This window comes from Cyclopterus lumpus, chromosome 8 (assembly GCF_009769545.1).
Source record: "Cyclopterus lumpus isolate fCycLum1 chromosome 8, fCycLum1.pri, whole genome shotgun sequence".
In the NCBI taxonomy this organism is placed as follows: domain Eukaryota; kingdom Metazoa; phylum Chordata; class Actinopteri; order Perciformes; family Cyclopteridae; genus Cyclopterus; species Cyclopterus lumpus.
The window spans coordinates 8,465,123-8,491,010 of record NC_046973.1 but is presented as its reverse complement, the minus strand read 5'-3'; the positions used below and the strand labels follow the sequence as shown (position 1 = coordinate 8,491,010).

At 40.1% G+C, this 25,888-nt stretch overlaps 2 protein-coding genes across 6 annotated transcripts; one reads left to right on the top strand and one right to left on the bottom strand.

Annotated features, from left to right (window-relative positions):
* Positions 1-134: 134 nt before the first annotated feature.
* rcn3 (reticulocalbin 3, EF-hand calcium binding domain) lies at positions 135-8,475 on the top strand. Of its 4 annotated transcripts, none has more exons than XM_034540493.1 (9): positions 147-201; positions 1,288-1,347; positions 1,535-1,758; positions 2,707-2,900; positions 3,364-3,536; positions 4,011-4,071; positions 4,162-4,253; positions 4,751-4,858; positions 8,136-8,473. In XM_034540493.1, exons 3-9 carry the CDS (start codon positions 1,538-1,540, stop codon positions 8,241-8,243), a joined length of 957 nt encoding a protein of 318 aa, XP_034396384.1. In that variant the 5' UTR covers positions 147-201; positions 1,288-1,347; positions 1,535-1,537; the 3' UTR covers positions 8,244-8,473. The 4 variants fall into 4 exon arrangements, with proteins under 4 accessions (XP_034396382.1, XP_034396381.1, XP_034396384.1 ...); XM_034540492.1 differs by lacking the exon at positions 8,136-8,473 and adding an exon at positions 6,363-8,106 and having other exon boundaries at positions 160-201; XM_034540491.1 differs by lacking the exon at positions 1,288-1,347 and having other exon boundaries at positions 135-201; positions 8,136-8,475.
* Positions 8,465-15,593, bottom strand: nosip (nitric oxide synthase interacting protein). Of its 2 annotated transcripts, none has more exons than XM_034540496.1 (10): positions 15,376-15,593; positions 15,093-15,189; positions 14,392-14,497; positions 14,222-14,303; positions 13,553-13,688; positions 10,976-11,127; positions 10,052-10,168; positions 9,589-9,659; positions 9,394-9,502; positions 8,465-9,044 (listed from the first exon to the last, which is right to left on the bottom strand). In XM_034540496.1, exons 2-10 carry the CDS (start codon positions 15,160-15,162, stop codon positions 8,973-8,975), a joined length of 915 nt encoding a protein of 304 aa, XP_034396387.1. In that variant the 5' UTR covers positions 15,163-15,189; positions 15,376-15,593; the 3' UTR covers positions 8,465-8,972. The 2 variants fall into 2 exon arrangements, with proteins under 2 accessions (XP_034396387.1, XP_034396386.1); XM_034540495.1 differs by having other exon boundaries at positions 8,469-9,044; positions 15,314-15,466.
* Between the last annotated feature and the right edge of the window lie 10,295 nt (positions 15,594-25,888).

Genomic DNA, 25,888 nt, shown 5'->3' with positions numbered 1-25,888 from the left:
CCAATAAGAATTTGTCCAAAAGTATTTTACTAATGTGTCCTACTTTTTATTGGTTAGAACCACCTTCAGGGCGTTGGTCATTGGGTAGCTGAACAACAAGGCCCGCCTCCCTGACATTGTTATTTAAAGGTGCAGAGTGCCAACGCGGACTGATCTGCTGCTCAAACTGCAAAGGGTGTCGCGAAAGCTGCCAAGAAACTGGTGAGTTAACTTCTTTCTTGCCTCTAAAACGTTATATTAGAAGAACCCTGATTAACAGTGTTATTTGTGCTTTTGTAGCTCCGCTCTCATAGTGAGCTGTAAAGTGTTTACAGCTCACTATGAGAGCGGAGAACTTGATAAACTTTCAGCAACATGAAGGAAAAACTGGGAATGTGTGTTTAATTAAGGGATCGTGTAGACTGCCCGGTTAGAGGATAATGAGACACTACTTGCTCATTCTCATCGATGCTGTGCTATTTACCAGTCATTTCATTTGTTGAATTGTTTCAATATTTTACTGTGATTGAGAGAGAATGTTTTATCTCAGTTTTTAACTGTGATGAAACACTTCCAGTTATCTTAGTGAAGATTGAAAAATGTTGTTGGTCCTGTCCGATTCTAATTTATTGATTAAAGAGTAGTAGAGTTTAATATGCCTTTTACCATGAACAGCACGAATCGATTAAGCACATTTTAGATGAATGTGGGTAAGACTAAATAAATTATCCTATTTTTGCCAGGCAGGATTTCCTTACAGTTGTAGAACGTGATATATTGGTACAGTTATGACTGTTGATGACAATGAAAATATCAAACGTCCAACTTCTATAAAGAAATGCATGGACCTTTTCCTTTCGTCAGTAGACTTGTCAGCTTCAGAGTGAGTTGGCCACCCTTGAGAACTCTTAATGAGAGCATGCAAAAATCCTATCTACAGTCCCTATTTGGTGCCCTGACCTACTGGCAGAGGAATAAGGTGATTGACCAACATAAGAACAGGTAAACTCCAGATGGATCAGCTGTAGACCTGTAGACCAGCAGGAGGCACCTCTGAGCCTTTACTGGGTCGGCTGTAGCTCATGGGGAGAGTGGTTGCCCCGTAACCACAAGGTAGTCGGTTTGATCCCCACTCTCCTCATAGTTGCATGTTTAAGTGTCCTTGAGCAAGACACTGAACTCCTAGCTGCTTCCCGGGTGCTTCACTGCAGCCCACTGCTCCTTAATAACTTAGGATGGGTCAATGGAGAGAGGAATTTCACCACGGGGATAAATAAAAGTGTACATTTCTTTTCTTTATTCCCTCAGTTAAAACTCTGACCTAGGGAGGCGCTGGAGACTTTTATTCCAAGCATTTCAATCCGCAGTGTGAGTGGAAAACCACACTATTAAATTGTATGCCTTTTAAGGATTATGCTTATGTTTTTGATTTGTGTATTGTTTTTTTAAACTTTTCAGTTTTTTTGGTCTATGTTTTTAGACCAATAATGTTCTTTCCTTTACTCCCAACCCCTCGCTCTCTTCCTCACGCACGCACTAATCAAATCCCGCCCAGTCAATGATGATGCTACTGAAGTCACTAGCATCCCTCTGCCTCCTGGCGGCTGCTGCCTTTGCTGTCCCTGCTCAGGAGAAGCGCATCCATCACCAGACTGATCTGAGTGACCACGCCCACAACGATGTTCACGGCTTCCAGTACGACCATGAGGCCTTCCTGGGAAAAGAGGAGGCCAAGACCTTTGATCAGCTGACCCCAGAGGAGAGCAAAGACAAATTAGCGTAGGTTTTACTAACCTTCAGCCTGCTCTTTCTAAACTGTCCAAGACTCATAAGCTTCAGGGTTAATGTATTGTAATTGTACAACACAGGGTTGCTCAATGAAATACAGGTGTAGACAAAGACAACAAAACTAGAAGAGGGTTAGGGTCATGGATGCCATGCAACTATTAGTCCAACTGACTATTATTACAGAATCCCAATAGACTAAAATATCTCCCAAAACAAATGCCCATTGCTCCCAAATACAAACTCTCGGCACAGCAAATGGAAGCACATGGTTAAATATTATTCGGAATGGAGTTGCAGTGCAGATTGATTTTTGGCAAAGGCATGACCCACTGCCAGTGGTTGGCTTACCCCGATATTCTTACTCTAAACCGAATCAACCCAACCAACCCAACCAACGAAGGCAACGAGTAATGAGAGGCAGAATGGTGGGTCATGCCTTTACCAGTAGGAAAAGAAATGAAGATACAATGACGTCATTCTGCATAATATTTATCCATGTGCTTTTGTTGCAGGAAGAATGTGTATTTGTTTGTTTTTGGTAAAAACAGGCTGTAGGACAAATGGTCTCTCTGTCTAATGGGACATGTTTTGGACTATTGGGGATTCGGAATAAGGTGCTGTCCCCATTAAGTGTAGATGTCTGCCAGTGGGTCTGCAACAACCACTGCTGTAATGTTGGATTGAATAGATACAAACCAGCCCCCATCTAGATTGCAAGTGTTGAAGAAGAAAATAACAGGAGAGCATTTCTTTAGTATTTTTTTTACATTTACATCAGGAAGAATATAAACCGCAGCTTTGCACTTGTGTTTTTACATACTCATCAGCTCTTTCTTCGGTTATTATTTTGTACTGCAAACATTATTGCTATCTGGGTTGTATGTAGTTTAGAATTTGGGGTACTATTTTCTATATTCTCAACTCTGACCTCACCTACAGGAAGATTGTGGACCGCATTGACATGGACAAGGATGGCCATGTCAGCCATGCAGAGCTGCACTATTGGATCAAACACCGGCAGAGGAGGTACATCGCAGAGAATGTGAACAAACACTGGAAGGACTATGACCAGAACCAAGACGGAAAGATAGGCTGGGAAGAGTACAAAAACACCACCTATGGCTACTATCTGGGTAATGCTGAGTGTTGGGGGAAAAATGACTCCCCTCTTTACCTTCTTCCGTATTTCTTGCTTTACCACCCGATTGTCTTCTCTACTTCCTTCTTTGTGATCTGGAAACTTATTTCAGTGTCTGCTAATGCAACAAATGAAGCAGCTTGGAGGAGTCCAGCTAGGAGCCATCTAAGGAAACACAAGCATGTCCTCTTAGGCCACATTTTTAAAGCTATACTCATTATTGAACAGACATAATGAACCAGCTACACTCAATTAAATGCAGAATATCCAAAGTAATGAGCAGTCATAGCTGACAAATAACTTTCTACCAATTGTCCTAACAAGCACATGAGGAAAAGGTATTAAAATAATTTCTAAAAAATAAAAAATCCACTTGCGTGCTTTTCATGTGAAAGCAGTTGTCTCACGGTCTATATGGAACACCAGAACGTGGCTGAAATTTTAAGTGTTCTTTTCAGACGAGGTGTTTGATGACATCGAAGACAAGGCCACCTATAAGTCCATGCTCACCCGGGATGAGAGGCGCTTCAAGACAGCCGACCGAGACGGTGACCGTATAGCCACACGAGAGGAGTTCACTGCCTTCCTTCACCCGGAGGAGTTTGATTACATGAGAGACGTTATAGTGCAGGTAGACAAACTCTCTATGCAGCAGGAACTTTGGTGATAAGATAGCGTTTTTTACCATGACAGTGATGACTTTTCACCCCTGGCATTGCCATCTATGGAGCCCATGGATGCCTCATGCTTTACAAGCATAAATTGAGTGTCTAATAAATATTATTCTAAATGCACATTTGCAGCCGCTGTGTACCAGTTTGCATAGTTTCCACTACAATATTGTTTCCAAACCCTGTGACTCCTGGGGAGGCTTCGTACCTCGGCACTGCACAGCACATGTAATTACAGTGAGAAATTATACATGTATCCATATGTCATTTTGTATTTGTTATGCCTATAGCCTGACTTACTTCTGTCAGGTTCATCACCCCCTCCTCCTCACACATAGCTCTTCATGTTCAGAAGCCTTTGAAAAAAGGACTTGTTCAATACATTAAGCATCAGGACTGGACCACTATGAGCACTGAATCATTTTCTCATGTAGGAAACCATGGAAGACATCGATAAGAACGGCGATGGCAAGATCGACATAGCGGAGTACATTGGTGGGTGACTCCTTTTTGTTCTCTCAGACCAACCACTCCTAAAACTGGAGGACATCTGTCCTAAATGTGTGTGCTGCTGTGCCTTCACAGGTGACATGTTCACATCAGAAGATGGGGATGGCGAGCCGGACTGGGTCCAGACAGAGAAGAAACATTTCTTGGAGTTCAGAGATGCCAACAAGGTAAAAGCTAAAGTAAAGCCATCGTAGTAAATCTAGCAATATGACTATGTACAAAAACTCTGTTACAAGTCATTTTAGGGTTAGATTTTAATCAAGCAAAAGTACAAAAGCATTATCAGCTAAATGTAGTTTAGGCATCAAAGGTAAAATAATTCCTTCCTTTCAAATTGTTCTAATGAACATTATAACTGAAGCATTAACACACAAGCAGTATTTTAATGTTGCAGCTGGTGAAAGTGGAGATTAATCTATAACTATCATATTTAACGAATCACATGTTTGGTTTGTTAAGCAACTGGTAAGTCCAGCCAATTAAAGTAATGGAGTATGGCCATTTAGTGGAATAGAAGTATAACTAGAAACATAAAGTGGAAAAGTCCAGCTTCACCCTTCTTCTGCTGTCATGTGTTGAGTGGATTTATGATTCAGATGTCAGTGTGCCTCCTCTGTGCTCGTACTTACAGTTGGTTCCTCAGTAAATCAGTTGTGTTATACAGGATGGCTACCTGGATGCTGATGAGGTGGCCCACTGGGTTCTGCCAGGAGAGGTTGACCATGCCGACAATGAAGCCAAACATCTGATCCATGAGACTGACACCGACAAGGTAGACCTGCCACTGCCTAAACCCTCTGCCATATACTTGCCTTTGACACACCATTGACGATCCATATTGACAATTTTTTAATACCACAATGTTTTAGGTAGATTTTTACTTTCCTCCAGACATGCATTAAAGCCACAGCAGTTAACTGAAATGGAGAGTACATTATTATTATTATTATTATTATTATTATACAGTCAATGTGTGGTATTGAAGTTGTAAGCAGGGAGTGTTGAGGAAACTCTCATTGACGCATTCAAAGATGCTTCTACTTCTAATACAGTTATCAATCCATTATCTCTTAACCGCTTATTCTGTTCAAGATCCCAGCCGACATTGGGCAAAGGCAGGATTCACCCTGGACAGGTCGCCAGACGATCACAGGGCTTCGACATTAAGACAGACAACCGTTCACGCTCACATTCTGCTAAGATTATAATTGGGGACTCTAAATTGCCCAAAGTCTTTGGATTGTGGGAGGAAGCCAGAAAACCCAGATAGAACACACTGACACAGGGAGAACAGGCAAACTCCACACAGAAGGGCCGTCTAGCCTGGAAATCTAACAGTGCTAGCTGCCTCACCACAGTACATGAAAAATGTATAAGCTTTGTCCTGGGAAAAACGAAACCCACATGACATGGCAAACTAGAGGATGAATATTATACATTTCCATCTTCTACTGAAAACGCTGTAAAGTTTAATATTGAGGCCATAACTCAAGAATGCACATGCTAATTATGACAATTTCACACATGTCTAATTGGATGAAGCAATGACATTTTGCACAGTATACTGTAACTTAACTGGTTGGCGGTTTGTGCTTTTAGTGCATGTTAGCTGTGTTTGCTATTGCTCTGCAGAAGTGTAGCACCCACTCTCCGGTTCCTCCCTCAGGTAAACACTATTGGCTCTGTCACCACTGTTGCTGTTTGCACCGTTTGCAGCCCTTGCCATGTTGCCAGCTGTTGAGACAATAGATATGCTCCCAATCTTGTGTGTAGCACCTTTTTAAATGCACCAAGGGATTTTTCGCCCCTCGCAACTGCAATAGTAAGCACTGTTATTGTAACTGACAAAGGTTAGGAGTTTGCTGTGTCTGCCACATGAGTTTCATAGTGATGAAACGGAAGAGAGGTAAGGTAGTAACTATAAATAAATATAAACTATCAATTAACTAAAACCAGGTCCACACTCCTCTCTAATTCTAATGAGTAGAATACACACTGTAGATACTACAGTAGAATGCATGTGCACTACACTAGCATACCTCTACAATATGTCTCTCTCAAACACACAGGCAGATAAAAGGATACAGTGCATCAAGTTTGGAAATAGCATTGTACGGCAAGAATATAAGTTCACCAGGTGCATGTAATTGGGTAATTGTCGGTTAATTATTAACCAGGTTCTGTCTGTCTTGCTTTATCTTACTCCTGCTTGTGATCACCTCTTCTCTTTCTGTCAATCATAAACCAATGCTGGATGGAATCTGGTGATCAAACAGGACCAGAAAATAACCAAGGAGGAGATTCTCGCCAACTGGAACATGTTTGTGGGCAGCCAGGCGACCAATTACGGGGAGGACTTAACAAAGAGACACGATGAACTTTGATGAGCTGTCTGAAGCTCATTGGGAGAATATGGTTACCATGGTTTTGGGGTGGGGAATTCTGACTTTGGGGTAAAGGGTGTGATTATGTATCTTTGGCTGCACATACATACACAAATCCATTCAAATTCAGCATTCACTCATGTACTGTGTATGTGAATACAGACACTACGTTTCTATCTTTGCTTAATTTACCAAGTGAATGATTGTAAGGTTTATAACTGAGATGACAGACTGGCATCCAGCTGACAGTTCTTTTTCTATGAGCCTGATGGGTTCAAACGTGGTTCCCAACACATGGGGACACATGTTGTGTTACAAAGACAAGCAAACTTTAGGGATACTGAATTTTTATCTGAGATGGACACATTTACAAGAAGGCATGTGAACAATTGCTCTCAAAGTGTATGGAATGTGGTGACTTCAGGAGGTTTGACTATTAAAGTCTTTTTTTTTTACAAATGCAGTTATTTATTTTGCATTAACTACTCTGGAATCTACAGTTACATAAGTGTATATTATATTGTGAATTTGAGGACAGTGTAGCTCTCTACATGAGGGGATTTTCTGGTTACTGGCAGTCTGACTACTTGCCTACAATAAGACATTTAGTTTGAAGAGTTAAACTTGCTAAAGCAGATGTATGGCTATTTATCAACTTTCAGCAGAATCACAGTAGTCCAAAAGAATAATTCCTAGCAGTTATGTAATTTTATATATAATAAAATCAGTTTTTGTTATTGTAATGTGTATTGCATCACATCAATAGTGACAGATATTAATCCTCTATCTGCTCAGTATTTGTCATCAAATGTACTAGCTTTAGGCTACTTGAGTACTTACTTCAAAATAAAGCTCACAACCATAACAGTGTTCTCACCATTTAATGAAACACAAAACTAATTTAGGGTCAACCAATCTGAATGTTTAAAAACAGTGAGTAATGTGACATAGAAAAGAGGGTACATGTGATAGATGAACTTCAGACTGATAAGCTAAACTATTTTCAGATTCAAAAAGAAAGAAAGTTAGTTCATCATTTACAGCTCTGCATAATATATTTTCTTTACAGTGTGTAATTAAGATGTTTCCACTGTATAAAGAAATACATATAGTAGGCTAATGGTTGAATTCTCAAGTCATAACCTAGCGTCATCTGTGCACACCTTTTAAACCAGTTAAAAATACAGAACTTTAGACAACTATAAATATAAGTGACTGTTATATGTTGCATGTCAGGTTGAGAATAGACCCACAAAATTCAGACAGCTGTTCTTTACAGTCTTCTGCTCACGTTAGTGCAGCTTCATAAGTGTGAAGAGAAATAGTTCAGGTAACTTAGAAAAGTGAAAGTCTCTCGACAGTCAGTGTTTGGTTTGTCTGTTCTGGGCTCCCGTAGAAAAATTACGGAATTCATGAAGAGAACCGTCTCCATGTGTAAGTATATAGGGCTCACTCTAAGCTAACAAAAATACATTCTTAGTTTCAGGTCATTACACGGTAATGAAAACAGTTATGAATATTATATTCCATTTCAAAATGATCATTTCTGCTATGCGGTTCAGCCATATGTCTGGGCTTTTATCTCTCTCCAATGACTAAATGTAGAATAAAAGCCATATGTATTTATTTCCATATATCTATGCTTTCCTGTCCTCTGCTCGTCAGGACGGCCGTCTGACTCTTTCTGAGATGCTCAACAAGATACACTACATCATGACCAGCACCATCACCGACTACGGAGGCATGAGGGTGGACGAGCATGATGAACTGTAAGAAATGAACCACACAAAGGGTTTTCACTGTTTTGTTAAATATATCTGGCTCACAATGATTATGAGGACACCCAGTCTCGCAGAGCAGTCAAGTATGACCTGACCAATAAGAGCAGCTTGGATTCAAGAGCCACTGTGAACCTACTACAGTACAAGTTCAGAGACACCACGACTGTACTGAATGTTATCTCTGAAACTACAAACAATAAAAACAGCCAGTCGTTGGTTTCCATATGTTTATGGTTTAATGAAAACAACTTGAAAATATCTTGAAGGGATCCTGAACAGCTGATATCACTTCTATTAACTTTTGTCAAAAATAATGATGACATTGTGTCAAATTATTTAATTTAAAGTAAAGACAAACAATGACTAAACTAATATGCAGTTTATTGCCTGAAACAGGAAGTAACTGGTATGGCCCTGACCATCACAGACAACATTAAGAAACTCAATAGGTTACATTTATCTCATCATCAGAATGCATCATTGGGAGAAGCCGTAGAATTACCAACTGCAAATCCTGTGAAATTACTCCTGTGCCTCTGAACATGAAATATATATTTTTTTAAAAGGTCAAATGTAATTCAGGAGGGAAGGGTATTTCACATCTAATGAAATTCACCATCTATGTTGAAAAAAAAGCTAGTTACCAACGAAACATATGCCAGCCAACATTAAAATGTCTGAAAGCTGTCGACACGTTTAAAGAAGGAGTCTCTCCGCCGTCTCATACTTGCATCACTGGACGAGCCTCTTTGGCACGGAGGTCAACTCCAGATGCAGCAAAGCCAGTTCCCCCCTATAAGAACACAGTTCAAGTTCACATCTGAGCAAAGTTTGGAGGAATTTGGGAGAGCAAAGACATTAGTCAATCCTGACCCTAGTGAGAAGCATACAGCATTAAAAGACCATAAAAACCTGCTATTCTAAATGGGCTTTCAGACAGAGAGCCATTACCAATGTGTCTCAATGGGTAATGTCCTCAGTGGACAGCAGCCGAGGGAAATCCCACACCCACCTCTATCCCCTCGGTCTCTTCATTTAAACCCAAAGTACAAGACTCCATTTTTAGAACGCATTGAATACATTAAAAAAATCCCGGAAAAGTTTTGCTTCCCCACCTCCACTTTGTAGAAGTACATACGTACCCTCTGCATTGGTATGATGTCTCTGTCAGACAGTTTGTCTCCAGACACAGGATCAATCATGTCCCTCTTAATCAGCTTCTCCACACACTCCTGAGTCACCACCGTGCCTCTGAACATGGAACAGAGAGTCCATTATCTTGCCAGAGAACACTGAACATGTAAACGTCAGAGTGGAGAAAACATGTGAACACTCACGAGGGGCGCAGGACAGCGCAGGGGACACTGTTGCCTAGGACGTCTCTGGTTACTGCACATACATACCTGTCCTAAAGAGACAGGACAGGTTTATGCCAATGAAGTACATCTGTTCACATCATGTAGAAGATGGCTGTGATGTCACTGCCTACTTTCTCAAATGTGATCTGCCGTTTCCCATCCCTGTATCCACAACGGTTTGTTTTATGGGTTTATAATTTTCACTATTACTATTTCACTAGTACTAAAGTACACATGATTTGATCTTTGATAATCCTCTGCTTTGCACTTCAGGGTGCAGGATACATTTAAGTTTACCACAAATCCTCATCAAGTGGGATTCACAGTTCGCAGTAATGTTTGGTGAAGTTCATCTAATAAGTTCATAACAATTATTAATTTGCTCACAGCTGCCTAGTCTGGCTGCCAGTGGTGCATGAGGTAAGACCTGAACTAAACTGACCTGTCGGATGAGGAGGGCCACTCGATCCAGGCTGGAGTCCAGAGGGGTGAAGCGAACTGTGATGAGCTCATTCATCTTAATAGGTCGTCCTGACATTGGACATAACACAGCCTTACTCTAACAGGGAATGAGAAAATGAGAACGATTCAAGAATAGTAAACATAACATTACTTCAGTCTAGAAGTGTAGAGCTGTGATTGCCAAAGACGGGTTTCCACAGTCAGCCTGCCTTCTGCCTTTAAAGTAGTGTCAACATCAAACAAACAGATACACAGAATAAACAGTGAGAGGATATCATGACATTTAAAGCCAACAGGGACCAGGCAACCATTCCAACACACACACACACACACACACACACACACACACACACACACTTTGTGTGCGACACAAGTTACGAGCCCCACTAGAGGCTGTAAGCTGCATTAACACTGCTGGACCGAAGTCTTACACCGAGTCAGGCCTGCAATGATGCTTTTCACTGCTCTGAGGTTTCTCCCGCTATATATTTCAATCAGATCTCATGTGTGAACAGTAGCGGTGTATGGAGATATGACTCATTTTGTTGACTTACCTACCTTCTTGTCTGTGTAAATATTGAAAAGCAGGTTTGCTTAATGCACACAAAGTGTGTCGTGATACAGACATTTTTCAGGTTCAACCTCGAAGAATTACCACTGTGACTTTAATGTCAAAGGGTGATTATTCACACATTAGACAGAACTGTTCAAATCTGACCAACACAAAAAGGGGTAGAACTTTTACCAATGTCCTGCTAAAGAGACATAAGAACACTCAGTTACAGGATATTTTCTGAATTAAATCTAATTTTCTGAACATTGAAAGAGTTATTTTTCCCTGCCATGAATCAGCATCCAACAATGTTTGTCAAGCCACTGCCCTGAAATAGAAGAAGATACTCACTGGTTTCTTGAGCAGGGTGGGCTTGGACTGTGGTGTCAGAGAGGGGATCCAGAAACTGGGCAGGCTCTGGCTGGAGGAGGCAGCTGAACCAGCAGTGGAGGATTCTGCTGAGCTGCCGTCTGTCCTGCCCTTCTCACCTCCTGTGTTTAGTCCTGAAGGGAAAAAGTTACCGTTTCTACGATCTTTATGACTGGGAGCATGAGCAAAGTACAACTAGGTTTCATTGTTCAATCCTGTACCGACAAAAAGAGAAATCGATGAAGACACGATGTCGGGGCTCAAAATACTCCCCCTGTGTATATGCATTGATGCATGGAACTTTTAATTGTATGCGCCAAATTATTTTTACCTGCACAAAAAGATTGCTTTTACTGCATCATGTGATGCATCTGTCCTCCTTTCTAGGTTCTTACGCCATTGCCGGATTGCCAACTTCTATATTCAGTTTGAGTGAAAAGTAAAATGACTTCAATATTTGACATGGTCACAGTCAGGGTCATTCTGAAGAGCACTGACATTTATAGCAAACGCATTAAGGTGTTTGTTGCGATAGTTCAAATAAGAGGAAATAATGAATGATATAATGTAGTTTTAGCTAACTTTTCTCCTAAGCTGGATAGTAAAATGACTTCTGATTTGACATGGTCAGTCAGGGTCATATTAGGTGGCGTCACACATTCAAACAAGACATAATATAATATGCGTAAAATATAGTTTGTATTTGGTAAATAATTATTGCTGGAATGAGTCTTTCTTCCTCATTTTTGTCTGCTCCAAGTACCATAACAACACAAATAGACGAGCAACTAAATCCAAACGAAGGCTCACTTGTCTGTCCGTGTGCTGCAACATTATTCTCTACATGACAAAAATGGACATGTGGCATGAGAGCATGTGAAAAGTGTTGATCGTGTGAGTCTAGCAGGCAATGAATGAGTTGGCAAACTTCCCAACAAGCTGCTTCTTTGACCTTAACGCTGTCACTACTACATTTAATTGCCCTCTTGAACAATTATATTCTACTACTACAACAACAACTTTCTACAGTACTCTGTACAGACTGAATGGCATGAATACTCTTACTGGTAGCAATCAAATCAATGAAAGAAACATTAAATGCAATGACAACAGGTTAGCTTCATTAAAATACAATATATCTTGACTACGAAGCATAGTTCAGGTGTTCTGTGTGGGTGATTTCTTTTGCAATAACAGCTTTCTTTTTTTTTTAACAAGAAAACTGCTTTATTTCATTAAACTTAGCAAGTTTAGCGTAGACTAAGGCTGCAGTTTATTCCCCCAGATCCGATCTTTCTGGCTAAACTGTTCATTTAATGTTTAAAGGGGCCCATGGTGTAATTGGATGGAAGCCCTGAAATGGTTCACGTGCAGCCCACTGGTTCGAAAACACACTTGAGTTGATGGAGTCCAGTGACTACCATCCTATTTGAACATATTGCTCAATTTAGGGGACCTGGGTTTCTTGTTACACTGATGATAATCCTAGATCATAACGTATGACTTTGTATGACTTCAAAGAATTCCCAACATGTTTTTATATAACGAAATATTCATCTTTCTTCGTATTTGTTGGGGTTAAGCCTTTTAAAAACAAAATGTTCCTTGCGGTCAAATTTTTGTTCCAATAACTGTAGTATTTATTTATACAATGTTGTACTGTTTTTTTAGCGAGGCACACACCCGAGTTAGCACTAGGGTTGTCACGATACCAAAATTATAACTTCGATACGATACCTGCCATAAATATCCCGATACCCGATACGATACGATAAATACTGGTATATAATAGTAATAAATAAAAATCTGTATGGTTCCCTTTTTATTAGCTTGTTCCTGCCCAGCTTTTTGAACACTTAACAAATGGCATTAATATTAAAATTAGCCTACAGCAAGATATTAATGAAAACTACATGGTGCCATCACAGCATTAATTATACACGGCTATGTAGGCTTTTTGTCCGTATCTGACCAGATGACTACATAGTTCCTTCCATAAGTATGAGCAATTGTAGAGTTCATATTTTATCTTAATGCATGGAATAATTATTTTTCCTTAACTAAAAATAAAAATAATTAGCTCAAGATCCACCAGCATGTAGCCATTTTGCAGCAACTGTGTTTCATTTAGTACATGTATGTGCATTGTGACCTCATGATCACATAGGCTGGTCGTCAAACTAGGCTAATGCTACTAGTGTTAGGCTGTATCTTTTTTTATTTTACAAAGTCTCAAAAGCTCCGACACTTGACGTCATGTTGTCTCCCCTGCGATGACTCGCTGTGAGCGCTGCCTGTTAGTGTGTGAGCGCTAGGCAGCCCCACCCCCTTGCAGTCAACGCGGTGGGCAGCATTGGGAGCGGAGCAGTGAGTGCAAAAAAAATACAACATTTGACAAATTTGATTTCTGTCGACCCAATTCTGAAAAATATTGATCTGTGTCACACGAGGGGGAACAAATTGAATGAGGCTACATTTGCTTATAATCTTAACAGAGCCATAGTCTCCAACCAGTGAGACAGATGCACCATACTGAGGACAAACGCTGCACACACATACCAGATGTGAATGGGTTGATGGGTTTGGACACAATGCTGTTCTCCCGAATCTTAAATCTCTCCACTCTCTCTCTTTCCTCTGACTTGGACTCAAGTTGGCTGTTGCTCTTCTGCGCCTGCTTCTGCTTCTCATAAGCCTGAAGAATTAGAGGAGGAAAACAAATACAAGATAAATATTAAGAAAGCAGCAGCAAAAATGAAAGAGACTGTATCTGTATAAAACGGGAATAGTTTTTGACAAAAAAACAAACTAACATTTTTTATTCTGTCAAAACACATTTCACACAAAAAATTGTTTCAGGTGATGAACTACATAAATGTCAGCTATTTTTCCAAGTGACAGTAAGGGAATGGGTGCCAGTATGGTTAAGGAGCAGCAATGTTCAAACTTTTTCTAGCAGCAGAACATAGCTTTCAGCTGTTATATTGATCAAATCATCAGACAACCGCGCCATGAAATAATGCGTTGGTCTGTTGCACTCTTTACAAGTTGTTGGCTGTGACGCAGTATTGTAATTTGAAAAAAACTGGAAAGAGGGCGAAGAAGAAGATATTTTCTGTTGTTCAAGTGGCCCACTGAGGACATACATTTCTAAAAAAAACACCTTGAATAATAGTGTGGACGCAAGTCAAGTCGTTACACAGTGTAGGAGGCTGAATGAATGTATACCTTCATTCTTTTGGCAATTTCTGTCTTCTGGTGCAAAATGTATTCGAGAATGGCCTGTTTCTCATACAAGAATCCATCTAAACTGAGCACAGCAAAAGAAACAAAACACCGTTTACATCTGTAGTCACATATTAGGGTTATACAGTACATTTGTGTGTATGTTAACATACGTCATCACAGGATCCTGACAGGGCTGCAGGGACAGACAGCAGCAGTCAAAGTCTTTGATCGCATCTTTGCCCAGTCGAATGCTCTGAGTCCCGTAACCAGATGCCGCTGAGCATGAGGAGAAGAGCACACAACATGCTTACATTGTGGAATGCAAGATAAGACAGGAAAGTCTGCCGAGCTGATCTTTGGGTGTCATTAGAACGAATATACATACAGACCATTAATACTTTTTCTGTTCAGAAAAACTGAAGTGATAAAATAGGAATAGGACCTTCACAATCTAGCCTTTAGACTGTCTGTGTTCTACTCGCTGAGATGACAAGCTTCTGACCCACATGTTCATCTCTACAAATGTTAGGCACGTCACACAAAAAATATTTATGGTAGTTCAAGAAAAACATGAAACTATCTATACAGGTGAAGGAGTACATGGGTACATTATAATCGGACTGCCTGAAAACCAAAGAGGACTGAACCGAGTGAGGAAATCTAAAGTAAAACACAATAGATGAAACCACTGTCAGTGTCTGGCTCGACGTATCATTGAGTGATGAGTGTGTGCCTTGAAACATGAGAACACATCAGTATGTCCTGCAGACGCACATGAGGATAAGTTGCTTTAAGTGGGCAAAGCCAGCCTGTTCTAAAACGATAAATGTAGGTGAACAGTTTAAGACAAGCGGCTTGACATGGTTCTCACCTGTATCTTTCCTTTTCTCGTGGTACGTGTACACTGCTCCGGCCGTACAGTTCTTTCCATGGCGCGTCATTTCACTTCTACTTTATGTTGCTGGTCTCTGTGCATTTGAAAGAGAAATGTGGAGTTATTGTAGCAGGGAGCATCGATGCTAATACGCTAACATTAGCTACTAAATGTGGACATAGAAAACACACGCTCAGATTATATTCAGAAAACGTTACATTAGAAGAAGAGATAAACAAGAGGTGTGGCCAAAAAACAGCTTTTTAACGTGGTCATTTACATTTCCTGTGATGCTTGTTTACGAAGCAAGCAGCTAAGGCTAAACGTCGACTTTTACTGCTTCCGCTCACTCCACTTCCCCCGTGCTCTTTCTTCTTCTTTTACGTTTTATGGCCACTGGCATCCTTCATGTCGCAACTACTGCCACCTTCTGGTTTAAATTCCCCCTAATGCCTACGTTGCCTGTGTTGTGTCAAATACTGTTTCCCTCTCATGTCTGTTTCTATAGAGACAAATCCAGGGCAATAGTTGTGTTTGAAAAAAAGATTTGAACCTGAAAATTCAAGTTTTGGTCTTGAACATTGAAACATTCAACAATGTTTTCGAAATAAAAAGTATTGTTGGTTTAAATATAATTTAGATTCAGTTGTGTTTTTTTTCTAGAATTATTTTTTTTTTTCATTTTTCAGTAGCAGGTTTTATATTTTCAACTTTCGATCTTTTTTTTTTTACAGTTTCGAATCTTATTTGTTCAGATCTTTTTTTCACTTTCAGATCTTTTTTTTCAGGTTCAGACTTTTGGCAGGGATCTGGCGTGGGGCGTGGTTTCAACTACAGGGGCGTGGTATCATGAGTGACATAACAGAGAAGGCTGAGGACCTGAATTATGACTCAATACTTTATATACGCCAGATTCACGGGATTGGCTGTAAACTAAATTGATCCAAGTGACTAAGTTATGTTTAGCAAGCTGTTTTAGACCATAATAACAATAATAAAATGTGAACCTTTCATTCTTGCATCATTTACCGAAATCAAACACGTGATTGCACAGGCAACACGCGCTCTGGTGAGCTGCATGCATTAATGTTGATTTGACAAAAGAAAACGTAGTTAATTATGATTATTAGTGATATACTTACTAATGTGTGTTAAGTTAATAGTACTCTGTAAATCCTTTGGTTAAGGTCAGCGGTAGTACAGGAGATTCATAAAACGGTCAGACGCCGGACATGAGCAGCGGTTAAAATCTTAATGGGAACCGTGTGTCCACTAATTTTGCTCGCCAGTAAATAAGTAATATTTCATGAAGATGGATGACTTTTCTTGATAATGCTGTCGACATCCTAAATGAATGCTCCAACAAGCACCGTCATATTTCATGTTTAATCTGGATGTACATACCCTGTGCAGCACAATCAATAAATTATCAACTTTCAGGTTGTTGGTGAGAAAACTAGTGTATACCCTGAACCAGCAGTGCTGTTAGCAGGGCCTGTGTTTCCCTTACAAGTACTGTTTATTTCTATGTCTGAATAGCAGCATTTCCTGCCTATGTGACTGTGGATTTCCTGTTAATAGACCCCTACACCCACTGCACATACAGCTCCAACTAACAGATGCACATAATTAACTGCTGCTGGCCTAACAGTACATGTTTGCGGCTTGTAGGATATATTATTCATGTGAAAAGGACTGTTGACCTGTATACACTTTTACAGAAGTAGAAACTAGACTGGTTCAAGTCACCTGAGTGCCTGCATTGGTTCATCAGTATAGATGAACGGAAAGGAACCAAAAATCTATATATTTCAGAAGCCAGATTTTCTGAGTGTTTTATCAACCAAATAAATATGAACAAACAAATAACCAGAAAAAATGATAGAATCAGGGAAGAGCCCCATCTTCTTGCACAGATAAACTGAACTCACTGTTGACCCTGCAGTTATCATAGCAGTAGGACCATATAAGGTCAGATTCAGGTTGTTGGGTTGCCATGGTTGCACAGTTCATAACGTCTGGAGTTAATGATGTGGTGAGGGTGGTAATAGCAGATAATAAGTTGGACGAGACCTCCTCCATAAACAACTATCCCCCATAGACAGCACGCCCAGCAGTTAGCAGGAGCAATTCTCTCTATCTGCACTTTGAACATGAGCCTGTGTCTATCGCTCCATCAGCAGCCTGTCCTCTAGCTCGCAATCACTTTCCATCCTGACGCCTACTGCACATTCTTTCATTAGCACCGACTAATCAAGAACAGATCAGGAATAGCACACATTTTACCACATTTCCAGAAAATCTGAAAAAGAAAATGTGAATGTATGAGTAATTCTATCCATGACTGATATATGATTATTATGATTTAGTTCATTGAAATAAGCAGCAAGTGGCGATAATTCTGCAGTCCTGGTGCCATCGTCATCACCATAACAAGATGACGTGATGAAAAAGAGTATCAGTCAAACACCAAATGCTGGGAAAAATGTAGAAAACATCAAAACGTCATTTTTCTTACATATTCAGGAAGGTAGTCTCCTTATCGCTCCACACATATTTCATATTTTTGTTTGCATATTTAAATATTCTTGATCATATGGATCATATTATTTATGCTGTAATATAATTTACATATAAGTTTCAGATGTAACTAAAGAAAATGATTTATTTGTTTGGAGCATGTGGTCAGAACTACAAATTACACTTTTAAGGACTGACCTTAAAGTGTAATTTGTAGTTCTGACCACATGCTCCAAACAAATAAATAATTTATGTAAAAAAGACAACTAAGCAAGTAGCAGCAGGGGAAGAAATACGCAAAACAAGTCGTATTAGAAGATGGCTGGGGGCTAGCTGGTTAGCATACTCATTTCAGTAAATATCTCTGCAACACAATTCATAGTCGTCTGACAAAATGTCAACACTGTAACATTTTTATATTCTGTTCATTGAATGTTCTAAACACAAATTCTGGCCGCATCTTGTACATTGCTCCTTTAACATTAATAAATACCTGCACGCAACATCTATTTTCAATTCAATTCATTTTATTTTCTATAGCCCAATATCACAAATTACAAATTTGCCTCAGAGGGCTTTACAATCTGTACACATACAACATCCCTGTCCCAGGACCTCACATCGGATCAGGAAAAACTCCCCAAAAATAACCTTTCACATCTAATGTGCTCACGCGCTGGGCAGCCCCCTTTCCTCAGAACATGTTCTATTCATATAGTGAATATTATTTTAAAGCTGGAATTGAACATACAAAACATCCAAGCTCTTGCCACACATTAATTACTCTCACTGCCGTACTTTCTGTGTTCCGGCTGCAGACTCGTACTGGTTGTGCAGCTGCACACAGTGTTACATTCATACTACAATTGAGGCGTGCACTTGCATTTTCCTATCCACGCTCCATGAGCACCATAACATTGGTTGCCAAGAGTTCAACGCCATTTTGCTGTCTTTTGTAAAATGTGGATGACAGCAGATCTCCTCAGCCTATGTTTCTTCTTGGCAAATCCACTAGAGGTGCAAACGCCACCAAGCGTACTGCAGTGTGCAGGAATGCTATATGTTTAGTCTGCACAGTAAAAAAAGTTATCAGCACGGATGGCAAAATTGAAGTCACACTGACCAAAGTGGATATATGTAAAGTATGAATGGCGTTAAGACGGACTCAAACTTTTTTTAAAGTATTCTTTAATGTTGAGTTGGACCCCATCCCAACGAGGCTGTTGCCTTTAATTGGCACCTCTCTGTTGGATATTGTTAATGTGTCTTTGCTAACAGGCCATGTACCACATTCCTTCAAAGTAGCTGTAATTTAACCTCTCCTGAAGAAGCTCACTCTTAATCCAGAGGTGTTGGCTAACTACAGACCAATCTCTAACCTTCCCTTCCTCTCTAAGATTCTAGAGAAAGTAGTTGCAAATCAGTTGTGTGACTTTCTAAAAAATAAATGACATGTAATAATAGTTTATTTGAGCACTGGTGAAAATTACAAATGACCTCCTAATTGCATCAGATAAAGGACTCATCTCTGTGCTTGTTTTGTTAGACCTTAGTGCTGCGTTTGACACCATTGATCATGACATCCTATTACAGAGACTGGATCAGTCGATTGGCATTTCAGGTACAGCACTAAGTTGGTTTAAATCCTATTTATCAGATCGATCTCAATTTGTATTTGTAAACGATGAAGCCTCGATGACCACCAACGTTAATCACAAAGTTCCACAAGGTTCTGTGCTTGGACCAATTTTATTTACCTTATATATGCTTCCTTTGGGCAATATTATCAGGAAACACTCCATAAACTTTCATTGTTATGCAGATGATACTCAATTATATCTATCAGTCAAACCAGAGGAGACCAACCAGCTCGGAAAAATCAGGTTGCTCTAATAAGTCTATTAAGTCCCTCTCTTTTAATCTAGAATGCTGCAGCTCGCATACTCACAAAAACTACGAAAATAGATCACATTACTCCTGTATTAGCTGCTCTGCACTGGCTCCCTGTAAAATCAAGAATCACATTTAAAATTCTTCTCCTCACCTACAAAGCCTTGATTGGTGATGCACCATCATATCTTAATAAGGAGCTTGTAGTACCATATTGCCCAACTAGAGAACTGCACTCACTAAATGCGGGGCTACTCGTGGTTCCTAGAGTCTTAAAAAGTAGGATGGGAACCAGAGCCTTCAGTTATCAAGCTCCTCTTTTATGGAACCAGCTTCAACTTTCAGTCAGGGAGGCAGACACAGTCACCTCATTTAATAGTAGACTTAAGACTTTCCTCTTTAATAGTGCTTATAGTTAGGGCTGAATCAGGTTTGCCCTGGTCCAGCCCTTAGATATGCTGCTATAGGCTTATAGGCTGCTGGGGGATGTTTTAGGATACACTGAGCACCTATCTCCTATCCTCTCTCTACTTATGGATGAATTTACATCTCTCCATTGCACCTTACTAACTCTGCTTCCTCCCCGGAGTCTTTGTTGTGACTTCACGTCTCATAGGGTCCATTGGACCTGGCTCTGATGCCTCTTGCCTGGTGAGCCGGCCTCCTGCCTTGGCCCTGCTGATGCGCCCCCCCCCCCCCCCCCCCCCCCCCCTCCTCTTTACCTCCTTCTGTTTCATGGACTGTGGAGGTCCATTCATACATTGTCATATTCATTGAATGTGTTTATGTAACTCTGTAATGCTGTTCATTCTGTACACATGGCATCTATTGCTTCTGTCCATCCGGGAAGAGGGATCCTCCTCTGTTGCTCTCCTGAAGGTTTCTTCCCTTGTTTCCCTGTGAAAGGTTAGTTTGGGGGAGTTTTTCCTGATTCGATGTAAGATCCTGGGACAGGGATGTCGTATGTGTACAGATTGTAAAGCCCTATGAGCAAAATTTGTAATTTGTGATATTGGGCTATACAAAATAAACTGAATTGAATAGAGTTGGCAGACATGTGATCTGTTAACCTGTCGTACTTAACACATGCCTGAGGACAGAATGAAACAATCTCAAGGACGATCAATAATGAAATGTGAGCGGCTTTATATGCAACCAGTTACATATACTGACTAGAAGATGTATCAGTGAGACTTGACAATAAGCATACAGACAATGATGTAGATATAAGTGAATGTCATGTAATCTAAATTAATTGTAATGTATAAGTAAAGTGAATTTTAATTAAAAATAATTAACAAACACAACAGATGTTAAGTATTGACCTACTCCTAACCTCTAGAAGTCTACTTACAGCCATCTGCATCTCTTTATCTATGCCTGTCTCATTACCCCCCCCCCCCCCCCCCCCCCCGTTTGTGGTTTCTGGGTGTTTGTTGTTAGTTTCCTGTCACAGAGGAAGTGCCTCACCCTGCCTCCTGGTTCCCTATTGGCCCCAGATGAACAGGGATTTTTGGGGGCGAGAGAGTGAGGAGGGGTCGGTGCAGCACAGGAGGATAGAAAGAGGGAGCGGGATATCGACCAGGAGACACAGGCACAAGATGGGGCTAAGGACAGAAGCCGGCCGTTGAGTGCAGAGAAAGCTCCAAATAGAGATGAACGCAAAGAGGAAATGGCTTTTTGTTGGAGGAGGTATGTATGAAAACAACAACGCAACAGAGAACTAAACTAACTTTATACTCAAGGAAACTCTTTGGTTTTCCTTTATTTATCTGGTGTTTAATGTCAATTTTTCATTAAAAAACAAACAAGTTAACTAATCGTTTGAATTATTAATGATTTCCATATATTTTGAAAGTAACTTGCTGAAATAATTTTCTTGTCTAGTGCATGTGTGCATTTATCTTATTCTGCTGTATTTTAATCATTACATTACATTTCATTTAGCTGACGCTTTTATCCAAAGTGACTTACATTTATACACCATAGACACACCTAAGGGGAGCAATTCAGGGTAAGTGCCTTGCTCAAGCATTGAGGCGGGGCTTGAACCTCTGATTGAAAGACAGACCTGCTAACCACTGACCCACAGTCGCCCACACTGCACTGACGTTATTGATTTATTTTGTAATAGTTTTAACAAATAATATGTTTTTAGGATTGAGAAACAGACTTGATAACTTGTTTTAGTGAAAATTCATACTTATAGTGTGTTGTTAGTCCTCTTTCTTGCCTCTCTTGGTCTGGTCACTCCCAATCCTTGTACCAGTGTCTTACCACAGTGACGCTGGACAGGTTTGGGGGGGGCTGTGCTAAGGACTGCGGGTGCTGTGTGAACCATTGTCTGCTGATGTGTCTTTGTGATAACTTTGTGAAACTATGTATATTTTCTGTTTATGCTCTTTTAATGTTTGTACAAACATTAACCGTAGTAATTAAAGTTGGAGGATGGCGTGATGTTCATGGTGGATGTCCCTCTCCCTCTCCCTCATCACCATGATATGGTGGGAAAAGTGAATTTAACTATTAACATTGATGCAGAGAGAATATTCGGAATACAATCAATAAATTAATTAAACAAAACATCTCTTCGTGTTTTTCATTAGAGTTTCAAATCAAACACTCGAGCTAATCGGTGGCCGCCCGCATCCGCTTCAAAACATTGGTACTTGCGTACCGTGCTGCGAACAGATCGGGTCCGGTCTACATCCAGGACATGGTCAAACCGTACACCCCAGTCCGTTCACTTCGCTCGGCTTCTGCCAATCTGCTTGTAGCTCCTTCACTTCGAGCTAAACACTCAACAAAATCACGACTGTTTGCTGTCCTGGCTCCTCATTGGTGGAACGAGCTCCCCATTGACATCAGGACAGCAGAAAGTCTCTACATCTTCCGTCGCAAACTAAAAACACATCTTTTTCGACTATACCTTGAATAGGGAGGGTAGAGCCGTAGTAGCACTCTAGTAGCACTTAAATGTCCCTTACCGATAGCACTTTGTTGTTTAGCACTTTAGTAGCACTTAAATGGCACTTACGGATAGTATTCTGTAGTTTAACGTTATTGAAGAAATTGTACTTGCTTGATTCTTGTTGTTCTGAGTTTGGACTCATGGTTTAATGCACTTATTGTAAGTCGCTTTGGATAAAAGCGTCTGCTAAATGTAATGTAATGTAATCTGCTTCATCAGGACTCTTTCTGTGTGGGTGATCGGCCAAAAGTAAATTGATCCTATGACATGTCTTGAGTGTAGTCTTAATAAGACAACTTTTGGTTTGAGTCTGACAAATAAAAGCTTCAGCCCATTACGTTGTGATTAGAACCTCCATAAAGAGTCCTCACGCTCTCATATGCCTGTACCCACATGAACAAGAGCACTTTGATTTACTTTGCTCTGTGCTTCATTTGGCTTTTTATATATAACATGGGTCTATGAAATTGTTTGTTGATTGATCATTTGGTGATGATCCGACTGTAAGCCTTCATGATAATAATTAAGTTGAAGTGTGTCTGGCAGCACGGCTCTGAGGCATAATACTCTGACAAAGTTCAAGATAACAGTTCTGTATATGTAATAAAGACACATTTTGGAGACACATTTACAGTATAAAGCAGTACTACACAGGATTCTGTTTTACAGATCTCCCTCACAGTGAAACTATGTGCCCCTGCCACTCCACAGACATGCGCTTAGTTTAGCTAAGGTTGTTACCTGAGAATGGCAGGCAGGCCAACAGAACACATATAAGCCTGGAGGATCATCTAGTGGAGCTTTATTTCCACTGCACCTGGCATTCGGCCAATCCCATTGAAGCTCATTCAATATAGCAACAATGTGCAAATGGAATGTAGTGTAGTTAGTTTTACACTGGTTTGGTGATCATAAACGTAACTATTCATAACAGCTCAGAAAAGTAATCCTGGTTAAAGGGTTTTCTAAAAGGTATCTCTAAACAACAGACAGAAAAAGAGAACTTGTAACGAAGAGTTTATTCATTTATAATCTGGTGTTATTGTTCTTCTCTTAAGAGGCCTACTTTCTTAAACTCCTATGCTAACTCATTAATCATATGTTCGGACTGGGTATCAGTGTGACGCCCCTCCCCGTGCGCAGGACCGTGGAGCTGCGCACGCAGACGGGACACAAGACAGCGGCGGTTTGGTCGAAACTCGTCGAAACACACAAACAGAGGTACGAAGAAGTCTCATTTGAGTTGACCTCCATCTGTCTTTTATTGGACTGGCTCATTACAGTCGCTTACATGTGTTTGTGAACTTAACAGCAACTATTTCCATGAAGGTTGAAGATTGTTGTCTTCCCGCAGAAATCCCTCCTGAGATTCATTGTAGCCGTCGTTTGGTTTCGTTTATTAGCTAGTCCTGTGTAGGATACTGTTTACATGAGTTATGAAATACATCTATGTAAAAGACAGCTATAGAAAAGAGAACGCAGTCATGTTGGTATTTTCTGGTGGTTGTGGCGGGTCTTCGCCGACATGTCTCGTAACCTCTCTTCCTCCTTCTTCTTGACGGGTTGGACGCGTCCCTAAATTGTGACGCTTAATTACCATTTATGTGTGTCCTGTCCTAATCTACTCATTATTACCTGCCTTTTTTATTTCCTGCCCACTCCATTTTGAACTGAATGTCGTCTCCTTAGCATCTGATCCCAATGCTGCCTGCTGCCACTCTTTCTTGGTTCTCTTCCACACAATGCCCTGTTTTATTTATTAACAGTTTGTTTGTCAGGTTTATCTTCTTCCTCTTTACACTGAATTATCAAATGTGCAGGAAGACAAATGTAATGTGACATCAGTGTATGTTGTTAACACTCTTGAATGAACCATTACTGGATGCACCTGAGCTAAGAGTACAGAGCAGTCACTACCGAATTTGATTTGAAAGCAAAAATACCTTTCATAAATAAGTTTCAGACTTGTAGAAACGCATAGTGCCTTGTGGTTAAACTTGTGAAATGGTTGGTAAGGTTTAGGTAACAAAACTTATTTGTTAAGGTTAGAAAAAGATCAAGGTTTGGGTTGAAAAAGTAACGTACCAACGCAACGTAACTATCATTACAACGTAACTATCATTACAACGTAACGTAACAACAGGACTTAAGTAACAATAGAAACAACATCAACTAACAAGCTCAGCGTCTACTTTTGTAACACGAAAAAGCACCCATCAGTCTGCTGGGTGAAAGTCCTGTTTGTTTGACCCATCCACACCCCTCCCTGCCTGTGATGTTTTCTCTCACTTCACTCCGTCACTTGTGCCCAAATGCAATAAGGTCTACATCCAATGTATTTGTGGTATGGAGAAACAGATAATGCCAACTCTTTTTCCTGGCAAGGAGGTAGAGCTATACATACCAGAGATATTTGAAATTTGTTCATATATTTTAACTCTGCCACTCGGAGCTACACTACACCTGTCGTGTATTATCCGTTACTGGATCTTTTCATCAGTCTTCTTCCTTGAGACCTTATTAGCACTGTGTAGCAAAGACAATAACCATGAAATCAGCCTTTTCTTTCTTAACTACTGCTGTTTCATTTTCTGTTTGTTAGCACAAGATTAGCACTTCCTTATGTCCCCCTATCTTTCTAATCAACCCCCACACCTGTCATACTGGTTTCAGAACTTTCTCTAGAATGTCCTTTTCTAGAGAGTGTTTTTGTACTGTGTGCTATCATATGATGAAATTATTATTCAAATAGCCCATTTTTGTTTTTATTCATGGTACGGCCTTCCCTACGGGAGAAAAAAGGAAAGAAACCTTAGGGAGAGCAGAGGAGTATCCCTCTATCAGGATAGACAGAAGTACAATAGATGTAATGTGTACAGAATGAAACACATAACAGAGTTACAAAACATTCAATGCATATGACAGAAATAATTCATATAATGAGAGTAGTAGGCATGATGAAAAAGTTACAACTACCAAAAACATCAGCAACAGTGGATTTAATGATAATAAAAGCAGTAATGGTATCGGCAATACTAATAGCAATAACAATGATAATAGCAGTAGGTGTCAGGCAGGAACAGGGTCCAGATATTCAATTAAATGTGTTTTGTATACCCCAAAATCACAAATTACAAATTTGCCTGAGAGGGCTTTACAATCTGTACACATACAACATCCTCTGTCTTGGGACCTCACATCGGTTCTGGAAAAACTCCCCCAAAAAAACTTTTACGGCTATAATAGAATATAGTAATAATTATGATAAAAGCAGTAATGGTATTGGCAATACTAATAGCAATGCAACTAATAATATTAATGATAAAAGCAGGAGTTGTCGGGCAGGAGGTTCCAGATAAAACCACAATCCATGGAAACGAGGAAACAATAAGACATGAATTCATACAGAAGG

Excerpts from the sequence above, each read along its gene's own strand:
- rcn3 (XM_034540491.1), top strand. The coding sequence starts at position 1,538 with ATGATGATGCTACTGAAGTCACTAGCATCCCTCTGCCTCCTGGCGGCT. Across the intron at positions 4,072-4,161 it reads CGACATAGCGGAGTACATTG|GTGACATGTTCACATCAGAA; the intron begins GTGGGTGACTCC and ends GTGCCTTCACAG. Across the intron at positions 4,859-8,135 it reads ATGAGACTGACACCGACAAG|GACGGCCGTCTGACTCTTTC; the intron begins GTAGACCTGCCA and ends TCTGCTCGTCAG.
- nosip (XM_034540496.1), bottom strand. The coding sequence starts at position 15,162 with ATGACGCGCCATGGAAAGAACTGTACGGCCGGAGCAGTGTACACGTAC. Across the intron at positions 14,304-14,391 it reads TGTCAGGATCCTGTGATGAC|TTTAGATGGATTCTTGTATG; the intron begins GTATGTTAACAT and ends TGCTGTGCTCAG. Across the intron at positions 10,169-10,975 it reads CCACCCTGCTCAAGAAACCA|AGTAAGGCTGTGTTATGTCC; the intron begins GTGAGTATCTTC and ends ATTCCCTGTTAG.